Source organism: Eucyclogobius newberryi, unplaced genomic scaffold (genome assembly GCF_026437365.1).
Source record: "Eucyclogobius newberryi isolate DKJ021-1_F unplaced genomic scaffold, fEucNew1.0.hap1 SCAF_7, whole genome shotgun sequence".
Taxonomy (NCBI): Eukaryota; Metazoa; Chordata; class Actinopteri; order Gobiiformes; family Gobiidae; genus Eucyclogobius; species Eucyclogobius newberryi.
In genome coordinates, this window is record NW_027316389.1 from 10,678,856 (window position 1) to 10,695,665 (window position 16,810).

The 16,810-nt window shown below is 38.7% G+C and overlaps 3 protein-coding genes across 4 annotated transcripts in view; 2 read left to right on the top strand and 1 right to left on the bottom strand.

The window, feature by feature from the left end:
- The first annotated feature begins 1,397 nt into the window (after positions 1-1,397).
- Positions 1,398-8,536, top strand: slc25a18 (solute carrier family 25 member 18). Its single transcript, XM_072434757.1, has 10 exons — positions 1,398-1,677; positions 2,732-2,916; positions 3,102-3,224; positions 5,828-5,883; positions 6,253-6,343; positions 6,500-6,615; positions 6,707-6,827; positions 7,028-7,191; positions 7,287-7,362; positions 7,428-8,536. Exons 2-10 carry the CDS (start codon positions 2,897-2,899, stop codon positions 7,567-7,569), a joined length of 909 nt encoding a protein of 302 aa, XP_072290858.1. The 5' UTR covers positions 1,398-1,677; positions 2,732-2,896; the 3' UTR covers positions 7,570-8,536.
- Positions 8,537-8,587: 51 nt separating this feature from the next.
- atp6v1e1a (ATPase H+ transporting V1 subunit E1a) lies at positions 8,588-11,372 on the bottom strand. The gene is made up of 9 exons (XM_072434761.1): positions 11,220-11,372; positions 10,751-10,816; positions 10,567-10,676; positions 9,882-9,948; positions 9,668-9,757; positions 9,486-9,554; positions 9,326-9,420; positions 9,145-9,232; positions 8,588-8,889 (listed from the first exon to the last, which is right to left on the bottom strand). The coding sequence occupies exons 1-9, from the start codon at positions 11,250-11,252 to the stop codon at positions 8,827-8,829; spliced, it is 681 nt and encodes a 226-aa protein (XP_072290862.1). The 5' UTR covers positions 11,253-11,372; the 3' UTR covers positions 8,588-8,826.
- A 303-nt stretch (positions 11,373-11,675) lies between these two features.
- Positions 11,676-16,810, top strand: part of bcl2l13 (BCL2 like 13) — a 6,220-nt gene continuing 1,085 nt past the window's right edge. Inside the window, exons 1-7 of one of the 2 annotated variants that reach the window (XM_072435015.1) lie at positions 11,676-11,795; positions 12,369-12,554; positions 13,366-13,452; positions 13,700-13,856; positions 13,953-14,025; positions 14,120-14,248; positions 16,426-16,810. The exon at positions 16,426-16,810 is cut by the window's right edge and continues 1,085 nt beyond it. In XM_072435015.1, the coding sequence (XP_072291116.1) occupies positions 12,431-12,554; positions 13,366-13,452; positions 13,700-13,856; positions 13,953-14,025; positions 14,120-14,248; positions 16,426-16,810 (955 nt within the window). In that variant the 5' untranslated portion in view covers positions 11,676-11,795; positions 12,369-12,430. Of the gene's footprint in view, positions 11,796-12,368; positions 12,555-13,365; positions 13,453-13,699; positions 13,857-13,952; positions 14,026-14,119; positions 14,249-16,425 lie in introns of those variants that run through there. The other variant, XM_072435016.1, reaches the window with a different exon arrangement.

Sequence of the window (16,810 nt, forward strand, 5' to 3'; positions counted from 1 at the left end):
ATTAACCATGTTGAAATCATTCTTGTATTTCTACTTTTGTTACACAGCTCTTTGGTCGAGCATAACACACAAACATAGGAACTACATCAACCAAACACAACAGAACAAACAGAACATACAAACTGACTGACTGATCCAAAAAGAGAGATTAGAGGGTGGAGGGAAAACCATTTTCTAGGTACAGTCCAAGTCCCTTTCATTGAAATAAAGAAAATAAAGGGAGAAAATATCCGAACAGATCCTGCATTGAATTGACATATGCCCACGACCTCTTCCGCTGAAGTGAATCTTTCTATTTTCCCATTCACATTCATCCTCAGCGTTGCAGGATAAAGCAGAGCGTATTCCACGTTCTTCTCTGTCAAATGGGATTTCACCAGATCAAAAGCTTTGCGTTTATTGACCACTTGCACTGAGTAGTTGTTGAAAAAAGAGACTTGGGGCTTAGTTGATTCGAGTTGGCCTGCGGCGAGACGTCTGGTTGCCACCATAACACGCTGTTTATCACTGAAGTTGTGGAACTTCACTCCAATAGGTCTTGGATGCTGGTTTGGGGCTGGCTTGGGTGCGACATTTTACTAAAATGTCTTTGGATCTCAGCATGATGTCTTGCTTTTGATGATGTTTTAGTCTACTTCATGTCGGGCAGGTGATATTTATTCCACCTCCCCTTAATAATAAAAACCTTCATTTGAAAACTGCATTTTGTGTTTACTTGTGTTGTTTGATGATCTGAAATATTTAAGTGTGGCAAACATGCAAATAAAAAAACACCACTTAACATTTAAATCATTTTAAACACATAAAAAGCATGTAAGCTTAGGCTACAGGTGTTTTTATACAGTTGTAATTTAGGGCAAAAATATTATTAACATATGTTAAATTGTGTACTTCATAACACACATATACAGGCGTCTCCCAGCCACAGCGTTCCTCTAGTCTAAGATAAACAAGGGCACAAAGAGAAGGATATAAACCACTAAACCTCTGATTGGACAACCATATCTGTTGTGTCATAGAGATGTATCAGTCAATGCCACCGAGCTCAATGAGAGGTCTCACCATCGACCCGGTACAGGACTATACTCATACTCTACACACTTTCTTATATTTTACATACAAATCAGTACATTATTACTCTGCAACATTTTACACATATTAGTCAGTTCTGTTTGCTCTTTGCTTTGCTCTGTATGGAGATGAATTTCTTTCTGCCATATAAAAATGCAGTAAACATTAGGCATTCAGCTTATCCTGGGGTATGTGGGGTATTATGTAACAATATAATGTGAACTCGTGGGGTATTATGTAACAATATAATGTGAACTCGTTGAGAAATTCTGCAATAAGTTTGAGACTGAGATGGAAATACTTCTGAAACACACACTACTGCACTTGTGTGAGTGTGTGGCACCAGATTTGGCAGCACCTCCACATGTATGAGTTAATGTCAGGTTGAGTTAGTGCAAAGTGGTGTTGCTGGGACTCTGTCACACTGGGAATCACCACGAGAGGGAGGGATTTAGGCATCGGGACAATGCTGCTGTTTGTGCAACGGCCCCTGAGTGGCGGCTGGCTCTCTCAGATCGCTCTCGCTTGACTACCATTACTCCACACATAGTTGAAGTGAAAGCAAAGTGAACGGCGTGATCCTGCCTACAGGATGCTCTGAGAGGGGTAAGTCCTTATTTCCCACTGTGTATTTGATGGATAAACTAAAGTGTGTTATAGTAAATTTTGAAACAGCACTGTTGTGGAGTGCACTGAGAGAAGCAGGGATCTGGAGGCTAGTTTAGGGTGCACTCGTCTGTGTTTTGGCAGAGTCTTTAATGCCTGTGAATAGAGCAAGCTGAAAGAAAGTTTTCCGGAAAGAGGCTCACTGAAAGGCAAGGGGACAAAGACTAACAAAGGAGAAAATATACAATCTGGTTTATTTTATTCAAAAGAAATTGAGTTGAAATAGAAAATCATAAAAGAGTCACTGTATAATCCACCAAATAATCCACCACACTAGAAAGGATAGAATTTAGTTATGTAAAAATAACACCTCTTTATTGATACTTAGATGAAGGATGTCAAATAATATTGCTAAGTGATGGAATACTGAATGTTGTACATTCATATTGGAAAGTTCTTCATTGTCTGCTCTGCCTACCTCACTAGTTCAAATACTCTTAACCCGTTTAGCTAGCAGATTAGAGGAACTCAAGCTGTTCAGTCTCCACGTGGTAGTAATACATATGTAGCTATACTGTATGTAGCCTGGTTATTATGAATGAATGTTGTGAATTAGCTGTGGTTTGTCTTTAATATGTCATTAATCAAACAAACCAACAGGGATATTTATTATATATTTATTTATTATATTATTTTTATATTTATCTAATAAAACATTAATTTAAATGTAAAGTATAATGAGTTATGTTAAGTAAAACCCCCATAAATGAATAAAAGTCAGGGCAATGTTTATTTTCTTTTGCTTCAATTTCCATTTTGACACAACATGCCATGGTTTGCTTCTCTGAAACAAGAGATATGAATGAACACACTTACACGACACATGCATGTGGTAGGTAAAAGGAAAAAAAAAAACATTAAACTGGGGTGTTAAATAGAGGTCTTATTAGGTGGAGGTGAGACGGGGTGAAGCTCGGGAAAAGAGCACATTATTACTCCACTCTGAGGGCTCCATTGCGCTCCATTATAACTCAATGCTTATATGTTGTTACAGATTTTTGAAGGTGTGCAGGTGTACTTCATGACAGAAAAATAGTGTTTGGGCCATGATACATTACTAACATCTCTGAGATCTACTGTGAGAAACATAAAGAACATAAAAGAAAGACAAAGAAAGCTGTAGGGGAAAGTGGTGGGCCTTGGAGCCCAATCAAAAAGTATGGCAGACAATAAAATAAGGTATGTGACACTTCCTAACCTGGAATGAAAATACAAAAAGATAAATTTATATGTAAACTAACTATATGCTTTTGGTGTTTTTGCATGACATTTATATGTCATTTATTTGCATGGCTTCTGCCTGTGTGGACGTATAAATGGCCCGTGCATGCATGTGTGCGTGTTGATGTTGATCCCTCTTGCAGTCTCCCCGCTAAGCTGATTAATGGAGGTGTGGCCGGCCTGGTCGGTGTGACATGTGTATTTCCTATTGACTTGGCCAAGACACGCCTCCAGAACCAGCAGGCTGTCCAAGTGTACAAAGGAATGTGAGTGGGACTTAATGATACTTTGTAATTAATTGGTGCTATTCAAAGATTCACCAAATCTTCTCTATGCAACACAAAGGATTTTTTTAAAGTATAAACTATAGGTTACATATTTTTGTAAAGTAGTTAGAATTGTCATATGATATACAAATGTTTTTGTTGTTAGAAAATGTGTCGGTGTAATCCCTCATTCGTCCAGGCGTGTTCCATAGTAGAAAAAGCTTCAGTTGTAGTCATCTGGACTCAGTTTGAAAAAATAGACGTTTCGACTCTCATCCAAGAGTCATTGTCAAAAAAAGAATTTAGATCGAGAACTCCGATATTAATACTGTTCTGTGGTAAGACCCACCCATTGGGAGGAGCCTTCCTGAAGTAGAAAGAGTTGTTTGTTTCAACAGAAACTCCCCCCTTGTATCTACCGAGCTAGCCTATTCAGAATCTTAATGGGCTATTAGAATCCTCTTTGTCTTTGTGAGACCCTGGCTCAACCACCCTGAGTACTTGATTAGCATCTAAATGTCCTGGTCCTGGTCCTCTACCTTTCCAGGGGTTCAGTAACCCATTATAAATAACAGGAAGATTAAACCTTAGCCCTCCATTTCTGTTTAAAGAAGGTCTTTCTTTTTTAACAAAAATAGCTTCCTTGACTCCTCTTTCAAACCATCTTTTCTCCCTGCTTAAAACCTTCACCTCACCGTCTTCAAACGAGTGATTAGAGGCTTCAAGATGGAGATGCACGGCACTCTGTGGACCTGAACTAGTATTTCTTCTGTGCTGATAAAGCCTCTTGTGTAGAGGCTGTTTTGTCTCACCTATGTACCGTTCTTTACAGCTTTCTTCACTGCATTGGATCGAATAAACTACAAACCAAATTAGAAATCTGGGGGTAATAATGGACTCAGACTTGAACTTTAATAGCCACGTCAAATCAATAACATCAGCAGCTTTTTACCATCTAAAAAACATTGCCAAAATCAAAAATATAGTGTCAAAACCAGATTTAGAGAGACTTATCCACGCGTTTATCTCCAGTAGATTAGACTACTGTAACGGCCTGCTCACTGGTCTCTCCAAACGAGCTGTAAAACAGCTGCAGTACATCCAGAACGCTGCTGCTCGGGTCCTGACCAGAACCAGGAAGTATGATCACATTAGTCCTGTTCTCAGGTCTCTGCACTGGCTCCTGTGGCTCAGAGAATAGACTTTAAAGCAGCTCTGCTTGTGTACAAGTCTCTCCATGCACCAAAGTACATCATGGGCATGTTAGTGCCATATGAACCATTTCGGACTCTGAGGACCTCAGGGACCGGCCTCCTGCTGGTGCCAGAGTCAGGACTAAACATGGGGAATCTGCATTTCAGTTTTATGCAGCTAAAATCTGGAACAGTCTTCCTGAAGATGTGAGACAGGCTTCTACTCTGACAATGTTCAAATCTAAGCTAAAAACAGTTTTGTTTAGCTGCGCATATGACTGAAAGGATTTTTTCTTTGCACTCTTCTCTTTTGTTTGTGATTTTATTAGTTTAGAAAATCAGTTGGATTGATAATTTTTAATTTAGTTAATTTTATTGTAGTTAATTTTTATCTTTGCACTCTTCTCTTTTGTTTGTGATTTTATTAGTTTAGAAAATCAGTTGGATTGATAATTTTTAATTTAGTTAATTTTATTGTATTTCTGTAATTTCTTTGTGATTTGAATGCATTTTTCCTGCTGTGTGAAGCACTTTGAATTGCCTTGTGTATGAAATGTGCTCTACAAATAAACTTGCCTTGCCTTGCCTTACATTGCTCTGTTTTTGAGTCGGCAACTTGTCCTTAGGGTGAACCAGTTTTCGTCTTAAAGTGTTTCCTGGTTTAAAATAAACAGGGACTTCGTGTTGTCTAAAAATTCTCTGCAGTTTTTCCGACAGGCCAGACACATAAGGGATAGAAACACCCTTCCTTCTCTGTTCAGTTTCCCTTTTGTCCTGCTTCTTGGTTCTCTTCACTCTGTTGAGGGCCCAAGCGGGGTAACCACAGGCTGAGAGGGCATTTCGGACATGTTTTTCCTCTTTCTTCTTGCCCTCTGAGCTGGTGGGCACACCTTGAGCTCTGTGTTGTAAGGTTCTGATCACTCCCAGCTTGTGCTGTAGTGGGTGGTTGGAACCAAAGAGCAGATACTGGTCCGTGTGTGTAGGTTTCCTATATACTTCTATTTGGAGTTTTCCGTCCTCTCCTTCTTTAAACAGAAATGGAGGGCTAAGGTTTAATCTTCCTGTTATTTATAATGGGTTACTGAACCCCTGGAAAGGTAGAGGACCAGGACAAGGACATTTAGATGCTAATCAGGTACTCAGGGTGGTTGAGCCAGGGTCTCACAAAGACAAAGAGGATTCTAATAGCCCATTAAGATTCTGAATAGGCTAGCTCGGTAGTTAGAAAATGTGTTTTACTGTCCGATCGGGTGTGGCCTACAGACATTTTAGAGTTTGTGTTTCCACTGTGAGTCATACAGTGGAAAACCGATGGTGGTAACCAAAATCTTGGACATAACATTTTAACCAATTCCTACCAAAAGAAATGGGATGTTATAAGGACGTACATTTTGTTTTTCTGTTTTATAGGTTGGACTGTCTAGCAAAAACCATACGCTCAGAAGGCTATTTTGGATGCTACAGAGGTATATTAAGTTTCTAATTCCTGTGACAAACAACTTTACTATAGGTAATCTCATCTGTCCACCTACACGGTTGTTGTCCCCTTCTAATCCCCTTCCTGATCTTTTTATCACAATAACCAAGGTCAAATGTAATTACTCCAAGTTCCATGTTACAATTTGTATCCTATTTTAAGGTTTATTTACTATGTTGACTCTAGTAGTTGGTTTTATTTCAGCACTTTGGAAACAGCTTTTGTTTGTAAAATGTATTATAAAAATTAAGTGGATTGCATTAGATTGGAAATAGTACCGCTGCATGTAGAATTGAGTTTTATTGTGTGTTTTTTGTGTATGTTTTGAAAATATAATTCAATCATTTCTTTGTTTCAGGTGCAGCAGTAAACCTCACTTTAGTGACACCAGAAAAGGCCATAAAGTTGGCAGCTAATGATGTCTTTAGACAAAAGCTGTCAAAAGATGGGTAATTAATAAAACGTATCTTTCTTGTTAAACACAAATAGATTTTACAACATAGCAAATCTAATACTGCTACTATGTAAACGGACCACATTAGTGGTTCATTGTTCATAATAAAAGTATTAATAAATGTATCATATGCTGCCATTTGTGTTGCCAGTAAGTTGCCCTTGTGGGGAGAGGTATTGGCGGGCTGTGGGGCTGGAACTTGTCAAGTTGTGGTCACCACTCCAATGGAAATGCTTAAAATACAGCTGCAGGATGCAGGAAGACTGTGTGAGCTAACTCACTTGTGTATTGAAATTTGAATAGATTTTGGAATATTAATGTGAAATCTGAAAGTGTTGTTCTAACCTGAATGTAACAGCTGCTCAGAGACCAGCTCGGGCACCTGCCCAGAGGCCCTCTGCTACAGGCATCACAGTGCAGCTGCTGAAGACCCAAGGGCTGTCGGGCCTCTACAGGGGAGCAGGAGCCACTTTAATGAGGTTACACAGAGCTCAACACAGCATTTGTAACAAATGTACCAAGCATTTGCATGCACTGCACAAAAATAATGATCAATACGCATCTGGTTACACTGCATAAGTTAAATTTGCCATGCCTGCTGATGGTTATACCAAGAGCACCAACAGATAATACCAAGACCTCACTTATTACGTTTTAACAACATTCATTATTATTTTAGGGACGTACCCTTCTCAATGATCTACTTCCCACTCTTTGCCAACTTGAACGCTCTTGGCCGAGAGAGCCACAGTTGCGCACATGGTCGGGCCCCATTCTGGCAGTCCTTTGTGTCAGGCTGCATGGCTGGTTCCATAGCTGCTGTTGCTGTTACACCACTTGATGGTAAGTAAAAGCAGAAAAGACAATAAATAGTACATATATTTTATTTAATCCATGATTAGTATGATCTTTTTTTGTTTTTGTATCTCTCTATTCAGTCATCAAAACTAGAATACAGACCTTACAAAAGGGTGAAGGGGAGGACACATACAGAGGAATAATTGACTGCACGAGGTATGAGTACATATGTATAATTACTTGCTGTCCAAACCCAGAAACCTACCCCCTTTGTCCAATAGGCGCATCATGAAGAGAGAGGGCCCATCAGCATTCCTGAAAGGAGCAACATGTCGTGCTCTCGTCATTGCTCCCCTTTTTGGCATTGCTCAGGGTGTCTACTTCCTTGGTGTAGGAGAAGCAGCTTTAGAGCTGCTTGGATAGCCCTTCTTGGAGGGTAATAGTTGTGTTCTATGGATTGCTCTGCCTTGAAGTCACACTGATGAGATAAGCACATGGACACAACTTGGTGACAAAATGAAGAGTATGATACAGTCCACCAAAATGGCTAAACATGTTTACGCGCATCACTTGCATGGCTGCCATAGGCAAACAGGGTTGTTGTGCCGTATTTTAAAAAAAAGAGGTTTCGTAATCTGTTGTGTTTAAGCCTGCAAAGATAATGCATATAAATTCAACATGTATGTAACCATGTCATACTAGTTGCATAGCAGCAACTTTACAAATAATTGTAATATTTTTATTAACCGCATATTTCATTAAGGCATATTGCTTTGTAATGACTTGGTGATACCTGATGAAAATACTTTTTTTAATTCCTGTGTTTACAAAAGGAGCCTAATCTCAACTACATTCCTCCCACTCCATCCGTGAGTTATAATCTTGGATTCCAGACTTCCCCTGGATTGGGAAGAAGTCTGTCAGTGTCTAAGGTCATATGTTAATCTGATGGTAATTGCTTAATCCCTGTATTAGTGTACCATATACCCTAACACTGCTCACTTCCTGTCAACGACACAATGTTAGGACACTGTATTTGAGAGTCTTGAAATGCATTTAAACAGTTTTGTACACATTTATGTGAAGATTGGAAGAAAACTATACTAGAAAAAGGCTTTCCAATGCCACATTCTAAATTGAAATTGATGTATGTATGAACCAACTCAACAGATGATTAGGTTTTGATCAAATTATTTGACTGCATAAAGTCTTAACTCATATTGCACCTTTGAGGACTCTGAGTAACCCTGCTCTCTGCCTGCCATTATCTAAAGTCCACTGGGTGGCACCATTGTGTGTGTGGGTTTTTTACATTTATAATGAGTAAAATAGACGAAGTGTACTGTTTATTTGCAGGGCTAATCTATTTAAAGTGTAGAGTAAACAAACACAGTAAACTATGTAAATCTGTAAAAGGTCAATAAACAAATCAAAGTTTGTCTTTGTATTACAGACATTTATTACATATTTTGTATTCCTTTGTCTTCTTATGATAATCTAAAACTGTAGGCTATAAACCTGGAACAAGCAACAAGTTACTATTTTTGTTAAACACAATTAAATCTTGAAAATAATCATTACAATGTAAAATACAACAAAATCATATTTGTAAGATGGCATTTTTGCTATTTTCCATACACTCATAGTCCATAGTCTGGCACCATCCACCTGTTTCCACTATTAATCCATGAATTTGCGATTGGGGTTCACTCCGAACAAAGCAACTCTGATTTCAGGCATTATCTAGAAAAGTAAAAGCATACATTATTTGACAAAATAGTATGCCACAATGTATTCAACTACACCTGCAATTTAAAATATGATTGGATTACATATTGTTTTCTGGATTATTCAAATGTTTTTAAGATGCCTTTTTAACTCCAGGTCGGTCACAAAGTACTTTGCATTGACTGTTATGACGCCATAATCGTAAACTAGACAATAGCGCCCTCTACAGGTAAAAAGCAGTAAATACATAGCAGTAAAGAAGCACAGTACCTGGAGGGTTACAAGCTCCAGTCTTCTTTCTAATGTATTGGTGACCTTAATCTTCCTATTGTCATTGTAAACTTCAACTCCCCCACAACTATAAAGATGAATCCACATTTAAATACTTTATATAACACATTTGTAAAATAAAAATACAAGAATTATTGGGGCTGAAAAATACAATTCTTACATATCTGAAGGAAGAAAACGTTCCTGATCAATTTTGACGACAATGTTGATTTTCACTGACTCTTTGTAGATAGGAATGACTTTGTTAACAGCTGCCTATCAGATAAATTTAATAAAACATCACATGACATTGAGCATACCAGCAGTATGGATATCAATACCTGAACCATCTCTACATCCTGTTGTCGGCAGCGGACAGTCACTTTAGATTCTAGAAGTTGGTAGAATCCCTGCAAGATAATGTGATTTATGGCATGCTTTTGTGTTCATGTTCCATTTTACTGTAAAAAAATAATGACTAAATACAGATTGTTATTTTTTTAGACAATGTTTCTTGTTCCACCTGCAGCAGAAGACCTTGAAGTAATACAGAGTAGTTATCAGGATCCTTGGCAATGTCCGCAAGTCTTTCTTGGGCTTCTTTCAGCAAATCCTAAATTATTGATTTAGTTATATACATATTTATTGAACATTTATATATTAACAGTATATATATATATATATATATATATATATATATATATATATATATATATATATATATATATATATTTTACCATGATCATGTCATCACGGGCTTTCAGAACCTTTAACCTGGCTTGGTTCAAAAGATGGGACATCTGGCTATTGGCAATTGACAATGAACAAAAACATAGAATATGACAGATAATTTTACAACATAAACATTCTGTACATTTGCCTGTACATGCCTGATAAAATTATGAAAACGACTTACATTAAAAAAAGTAAACTTTACGTAGTCACTCAGTGTTTACTATAGTTTTCATTGGTCTTATACAGTGCTTTTGAATGGCTTTTATATTGCATCACTTATTATTCACTTCTCACCATACACTCTGCTGATGGCCTTTATGACCACTAGTCCCTCTGACACACTAGTTAGAATACACCCATGCTTAGATAGAAGAATACATCCATACTTAGAAGAACACATATACATAACCACTGTTACCCCAACTGACCCACTGTCGCCCCAACTGACCCACTGTTGCCCCAACTGACCCACTGTCACCCCAACTGACCCACTGTTACCCTAACTGACCCACTGTTGCCACAACTGGACCACACCCAACTAAGCCCAACGCAGCTCTCTCTTGCATAAAGCCTTAGGTTAGGGAAAACAAAATACACTTATAATATTAACAATTTGAATTTGCTAATGATTGTGGCAAAACACTAACAAAAATCATTATTGTAACAACACTGACATTAGAAGCTCACATTTTCTTATGCTGTTCAATCTGCTTTTCTTTCTTCTCATAATATTCCATTATTTTGACTCTCTGTGTATGCACAAGGCGCCCTTTCTCTATGTTGAACTCCTCCTCTGCCTGTGAACAACATGGGAATGTCAACAGCAGTCACTAATGGAGAAATCACAAGACCATATGGCAGCCTAAGTTACCTTAGCATCAATTTCTTCTACTTTTTCTGCAGCCTCTTGCTCAATGAAGGCCATCATGTGCTTGATCTTCCACAGACACGAAAAATAATAATAATAATAATAAAGTTAAAAATAAAGTTTTTTAAAGAACAGCAGGACAATAGAAATATAGAAATACACACTCAATAAAAATAACCAAAATAATTAAAATATTAGAAATACTTTGAATAGTTATGATACAAAACAAATAATAACAAGATGATACAAACAGCAGAGTAAAAATATAAGGTTATAGTATAGTACAGTACAACATATGGACAGGAAAAACAGAAGGTACATATAATTACGAATGGAATACTGTGATGAAGTTAAAGTTGACCCTGACATAGGTAACGGACTTATTAAACCCTTTATTATCAGAACTAAGCAGAGTTGGGGTAAACCTGAACTTGTTTATCTCAGACTCACACACACGCGATAATAATATTACCTGCTTCCGAACGTCTGCGTCTGTGAGCGCCATTTCTGCAGTAAAAGCCCTGAAGAATAAAGATACCTCTATATTTGACAATTTAAAGTCAAAGGTGAGCTCAGTCGTTCACACACTTATACAACTACAAAAAATGAACTTGTAAGAAACTGTCCAAACTCGTTATGTTCTCTCATTCCCCAGGGTCAAGTTACATCTATAAACACGGGTAAAGACTTTCAAAATACAAAAGGCCCAATGCGTCAACACAACACCTGTGAGCTGAACATAAAACAGTTAATAACAGTGTTTGTTCGTGAATCATTCAACAGCAGATTATCCTAGCCATTTAGAGAAGCACTGAAAATTTAAAAATGATAACAATGACACGCCGTGGCTCGTTTATTCTGAAGGAACAATCCGGAAACGCAGTATTGTCTTTCCGTCGGCCCCGGAGTCTGGAGCGCAGTAGCAACAGCGCGAGCACACCGTGTACTTCTGCTCAGGGGCTGCCAGTGGTGGGCTTCCCAGTGTCAAGACATTGTTGCGTGTTAACTACTGATCTGTGTAAACTGTATTGCCTTTTACGGTAGGACGGTAAGAGTAGACACCTACTAATGATTCATTTTTTTGCTGTGTGAAATGGCACATGATCGCCACATGTGGAGGAGCTAGTAGCTAAAGGTCTGTGGCATTATACTGTCACTCCATGACTTGTGCCTCAGAGGTCATCCGTGTGTTACCCGAAAATAGCATGACTTTCTCTGCATTACTGCTCATTTGGCATGACACTCAAAGCATCTGTGTGTACTTTAGCCCATAAAGTAATGATTTAAATTATGCTCATTGTACTACTGCTTTATGTATTTAGAGGCACATCCCAGTTTTTCTTCCTCTCAATGACTGGAGTGCTTTGCTTTTGTGTAGGTTGTTTAACTGAAGCAATTATACATTTCTGTGTGGCTACAGCAAAAAGGGGTTACACGCCCACCTTTTCTCCCCACGTGGCTTCTGAATTTTAATCATTGTTCCCTAAGCTTGTTTTATTTTTCACTGATTGCTTTTAGGGAATCATTAACGTGTTGTTAGTTGGAGCGCAACAAGTTTTGTAATACATAATAACTTTTTGCAAGCTGGCTGACCCTAATTTCTATTTTATTTTCCCCACAGGTTCCACGTCCTGTTGGTTCTTTTAAACATATGTGCCTAGAAGCATAAAGTGCGTCTGTCCAATGGCATCCTCTGGCCCCACCGACACTTCTGTGTCTGAGGGCTTCCATTACGAAACCAAATACATTGTGCTCAGCTACCTGCGCCTGCCCCCTGCCAGGTCACTGTCATGGCTCAACGCTCGGGGTGAGAGGGTTGTGAATGTGGGTGCCTTGTGACAGAGTTATGGCTTTACAGTACACAAATAGATTTGTGTGCATCATAAATGGCAGTCATTTTTGGGACGGTAAGAAAGTTGGCACCCGTTTCTAATAATGCATACATGATCAGAGACTACTGGAAACTACTGACTACTGTTAAAATAAATACGATTACTAAATGAAAAATATGTAAAGTGTGAACTCCGCTTTACAAGAACATGTTTGCAATACAAAATAACAATTGACAATCACTGCACTATTCATAGTTTAAAAGTATTTTAATTTCTTTAGAATTTTTTTAAAGAAGTAATGATGAAAGCGAACACATTTCCCTGGTCCTTTTATTGAGGCGTAAAAAAGAGGGGGAGATGATCCCTGCTTTCCGCTTGAACCAGTTCAATTTCTGACAGGCTGTCATGTGTAATTGCCATAGGATTACTCTCGAGTCAATGGACCAAAGGGAAATAGTTGGCTAGCTAGTTGTCTGGCTAAATGCTGGCGCAGCACCAATACCAGAGAAAAACAACAGTGATTCTTAGTGGATGGATGCGGGTTGCCTCCGCCTGCCAGCACAGGAATAACACACTAAAGCCCACTTATCAGTGTAAAGTTAATTTGTCTTAATCCAAAATAAAGGTCAAAGGTCTTTATATAGGGGCAGAAGAGTATCTGCAGCCTATATGTATATACTACTATTATATATATATTACATATTATACAATACGTATTATGGCTTTGGTTGAATTGACTTGATGTTCAGTCGAATACGGTGTGTAATAATTCCATCTGTTTGGCAGGGGATGACATGGAAAGACGGAGATTGGAAGAGATGAATGAACAGATAGAGGATGAGTTGAGAAAACTTGAAGATGAGATTGCATTCTGTAAGTATGCTTTCTCTTCACGTGCACAGAAGTTGTATCTCAGAGCAAAACACACTTTATGCCTTTTGTTTGTGTGTGAGAATATAGTTAAGGATTATGACATAAAAACTACAAGCCAGTGCATCTTACTTTCCTTCCATTACGATTCACTATTTCTACTGTCATTTTAAATGTAATTCTATAAACCCACAATTTACTTAGACTTCCTCCAACTAATTCTAGCCTATAAATGATTGTGTTTGTGCAGCCTCTTCCAGCTCAGGTTTTGACCGACACGGATCATTAATCTTCAATCCCACAAATCCTGAGAGTTCTATTGAAGATTGTCTTGCTGCACTTGGAGATGAAGTAGCTGTTGAGCTGGATCCACATCTGCCGAGCGCTGTGGACACACTCCTCACGGGGTAGGTTTAACCAGATTGTTTGATTTTTTTTTTTAATTTATTTTTTTACATAAATCATCCTGAAAAGAATCCTTTAGTTATTTTTGTGCCATTTAGGCTTCTTGACTATGAGAACTTCAGACAAACCAATCTTGATCTTTCTGTGCACACACACGGAGGCTGGAGCAAGGTATGCAATGCTTTTTCTCTTTTTTTTGAAAGAGAAAAATGCTTTTGTTGGATTTTTGGAGTGAATGCAATTTGTACAATATTTACTCTCCTAGGTGCTAGTGCCCTTAGCGCTTCTTCAAGCTTTACAAACTAAGGGCCGGTCTTTGTCAAGTTTGCTGCCACTCGCTGTGCAATTTATTGAGGAGAATGAGGCTGAATACATCATCCAGCAAGGGGGATGGGTGAGTACTCGGCACGCAATCATGCAAAGAGAATACGTAGTATGATGCAAAAGACAATCCCCAGCACACAATAGTGTGGGCACAGATCTTTGAACGCTCCCCAGAGGGGCGACTATATTGTACTGTACACTGCATTGGACGTGAGATTATAAATCTACTGGTACTAAAAAATATAAACCGTAATAATGTCATCATCTTGTATGAATGGGCAATAGAATAAATTATAAATAAAAAAAAACAATAATATAATTTGTTTTCTCACTTTTAAGCAGTCATATTAAAAGCCAAGGTCTTCCAAATACTATGCTAAAGGATAAAACACTAAGCTAAAGTCATAACCTGCATTATGTCACAGGGGTTGAACAGATGACAGGGCAGGATCAGCAAAGGGAGGAGCGACAGAGCGAGCGAGCACACTGGAGAGTGAGCGAGTGAGGGTGGGCTCAGGACTAAGAGATGAGGGAGTCGCTGTATGTGCATGTGAGCCAGAAGTGAAATATCCATTAGTTTTACAGCTGGCTGCATGCACACTTGCACCAGTTCAGCTGGGCTGCTTCTCACTGCTGTTGGAACACATTTGTTGCAATTCAGGTAGGCCATATAGCTATTTATCTTTAACTATATGGGGAGCTTTGGTGGCTGTTATGCTTTTTTGGTTCTTTTAGCATAGTACAAGTTAAAAAGCATGTATGTTTTTTTGTCAAGGAGAATGAGTATGGAAATGCAATTGCCATGACTTCTGGTTTTGTCTACAGCATTCATTTATGCATCAGTTTTTGGTCTAATACAAGAAAGATCATTGTAAACTGAATGGCACTATAAATGTCCACATAGCCAAAGCAAAGTAGGGGAAAGGCATTGGTAAAGGGGTGTAGCCTGTACAGTAATTTTGCCAACAATGTTTTAGAGGTTGTTGATGAGATCTTTGATGAATCTGTGATCTGCTACGGTTTATTGTGTTAAATCATTCAGACGTAAACAATGCTGTGTGACACCTAAATGATGGTGAGCACGCAACCATTTTCTCATTTTAGCCGTTGTGTTTTCTAATATTACCAGGTTTAAGGAAGCAGACGACAAATATCACTTGTAAAGTTAAAATGCAACAAATATATTTTGCTTTGGCTAGTGCTACATCCATAATGTTTGGGTTTGTATGCACACCCTTCAGTTCTTTTCTTGTAGAGGAATGGAAATGCAGCTTTGCTTTTTGCTTTGCGCTGATATTTTGGGGTCAAAGTGCTTTTTTCACACTGCCCCATGTACTGTGTCAACACTGACATTATGTAACACGCTCTCTGTCGTGGTGAAATCTGCATGACGTTGCATGTCTGCAAGCAAGTATAGTGCCTCTGGCTTTTGACATGGAATTGTAAAATAGTGTGTCTAGTCTCCACAAATGGAGACATTCCCAACATAACTGATGTAAATCAAAAGCAGCAGCAGCACGGGCTGAAGAGGATATTGCTGGCTTTAACAGGGCGACCATTTGTCCAGTCGTATTACTCTGTCCTAATATGAATTTACTTTAAAAGCATCCACAAAGCATGCATTAGATAAAAAACATTACTGTAATTTTCGTTTATTCTTCTGCATCTTTGGGAGTCGTCCTACTGCTGGTGCCTTTATGTCCTTGTATGACTATAACAACATCAACTCAATAATGCCTTTCATAAGCTCAGTTAGGCTCAGTTTACATATCAAATTGATTATTTCATTGATGTTTGGTTCACACGTAAAATGTAGAAGATAAAACTTGACATTATGGAATTGTGGCAAGTTTAATCATAGGGCGTTTGTACTTCACACATCTTAAATGGAAGACCTCTCAAAAAGGATTGGCAGCTGTCAAATCTAATTGGTGCAAAATCAAGCCATCCAAGCGATTTAATCTGGCCCACGACCATATCACACAAACTATGTTAGAACTAGCGTTGCCAATCCTTTCAGAAATCTTTGACTATTGACAAATGCAACACTGTTTTTTTTGGACCTGTTTCAAATAAATCTGTTATGTCATAAAAAATACTTACATTTGAGGCTATGGCTTGATAAATCCACTAGGAGGTGGTAAAGGCTAACATTGACTTTAGAAAGCAACACAGAATATTATGTATTTATTATTTATTATGATTCAATGATTGTGTATAATGTAGTGACTGTTCTGTCTTTTCCAGGGTACAATCTTTGGCCTCATACCTGAGGAAGAGCGAGGGGTGACCATCGCTGAGGACAGTAACGACATTTACATTCTCTCAGGGGAGCAACATCCAGACCAGCTCAGCCCTCCCTCCTCTCTGGTGTGCACAGAGGGCAACAGCAGTGAGCAGAGCTCCTGGCAAACCGAGAGTTTACCCGTGTCACTAGCTGCTCACGAGTCCTGGGCACAGGTTGCTGCAATGGACCCCGAAGATGCTAAAAGCCTGGATAGCAACGAAGGTGTAGCCTTGGCTGAAGAGCGTAGTGAAAATAACTCTTCAAACTCGGACATTGTTCATGTGGAGCGTGAGGACGCCGAGCTTCTGGAGGCTGGTGAAAGTGGGGCAATAGAGGAGAGCATGA

Bases quoted from the DNA above. Each gene is read 5' to 3' on its own strand.
- slc25a18 (XM_072434757.1), top strand. From the start codon at position 2,897: ATGGCAGACAATAAAATAAG. The intron at 2,917-3,101 runs GTATGTGACACT...TCCCTCTTGCAG, and splicing joins ATGGCAGACAATAAAATAAG to TCTCCCCGCTAAGCTGATTA. The intron at 7,192-7,286 runs GTAAGTAAAAGC...CTCTCTATTCAG, and splicing joins TGCTGTTACACCACTTGATG to TCATCAAAACTAGAATACAG.
- atp6v1e1a (XM_072434761.1), bottom strand. From the start codon at position 11,252: ATGGCGCTCACAGACGCAGACGTTCGGAAGCAG. The intron at 9,758-9,881 runs GTAAAATATATA...TCAATAATTTAG, and splicing joins CCCGTGATGACATGATCATG to GATTTGCTGAAAGAAGCCCA. The intron at 9,233-9,325 runs GTAAGAATTGTA...TCATCTTTATAG, and splicing joins CGTTTTCTTCCTTCAGATAT to TTGTGGGGGAGTTGAAGTTT.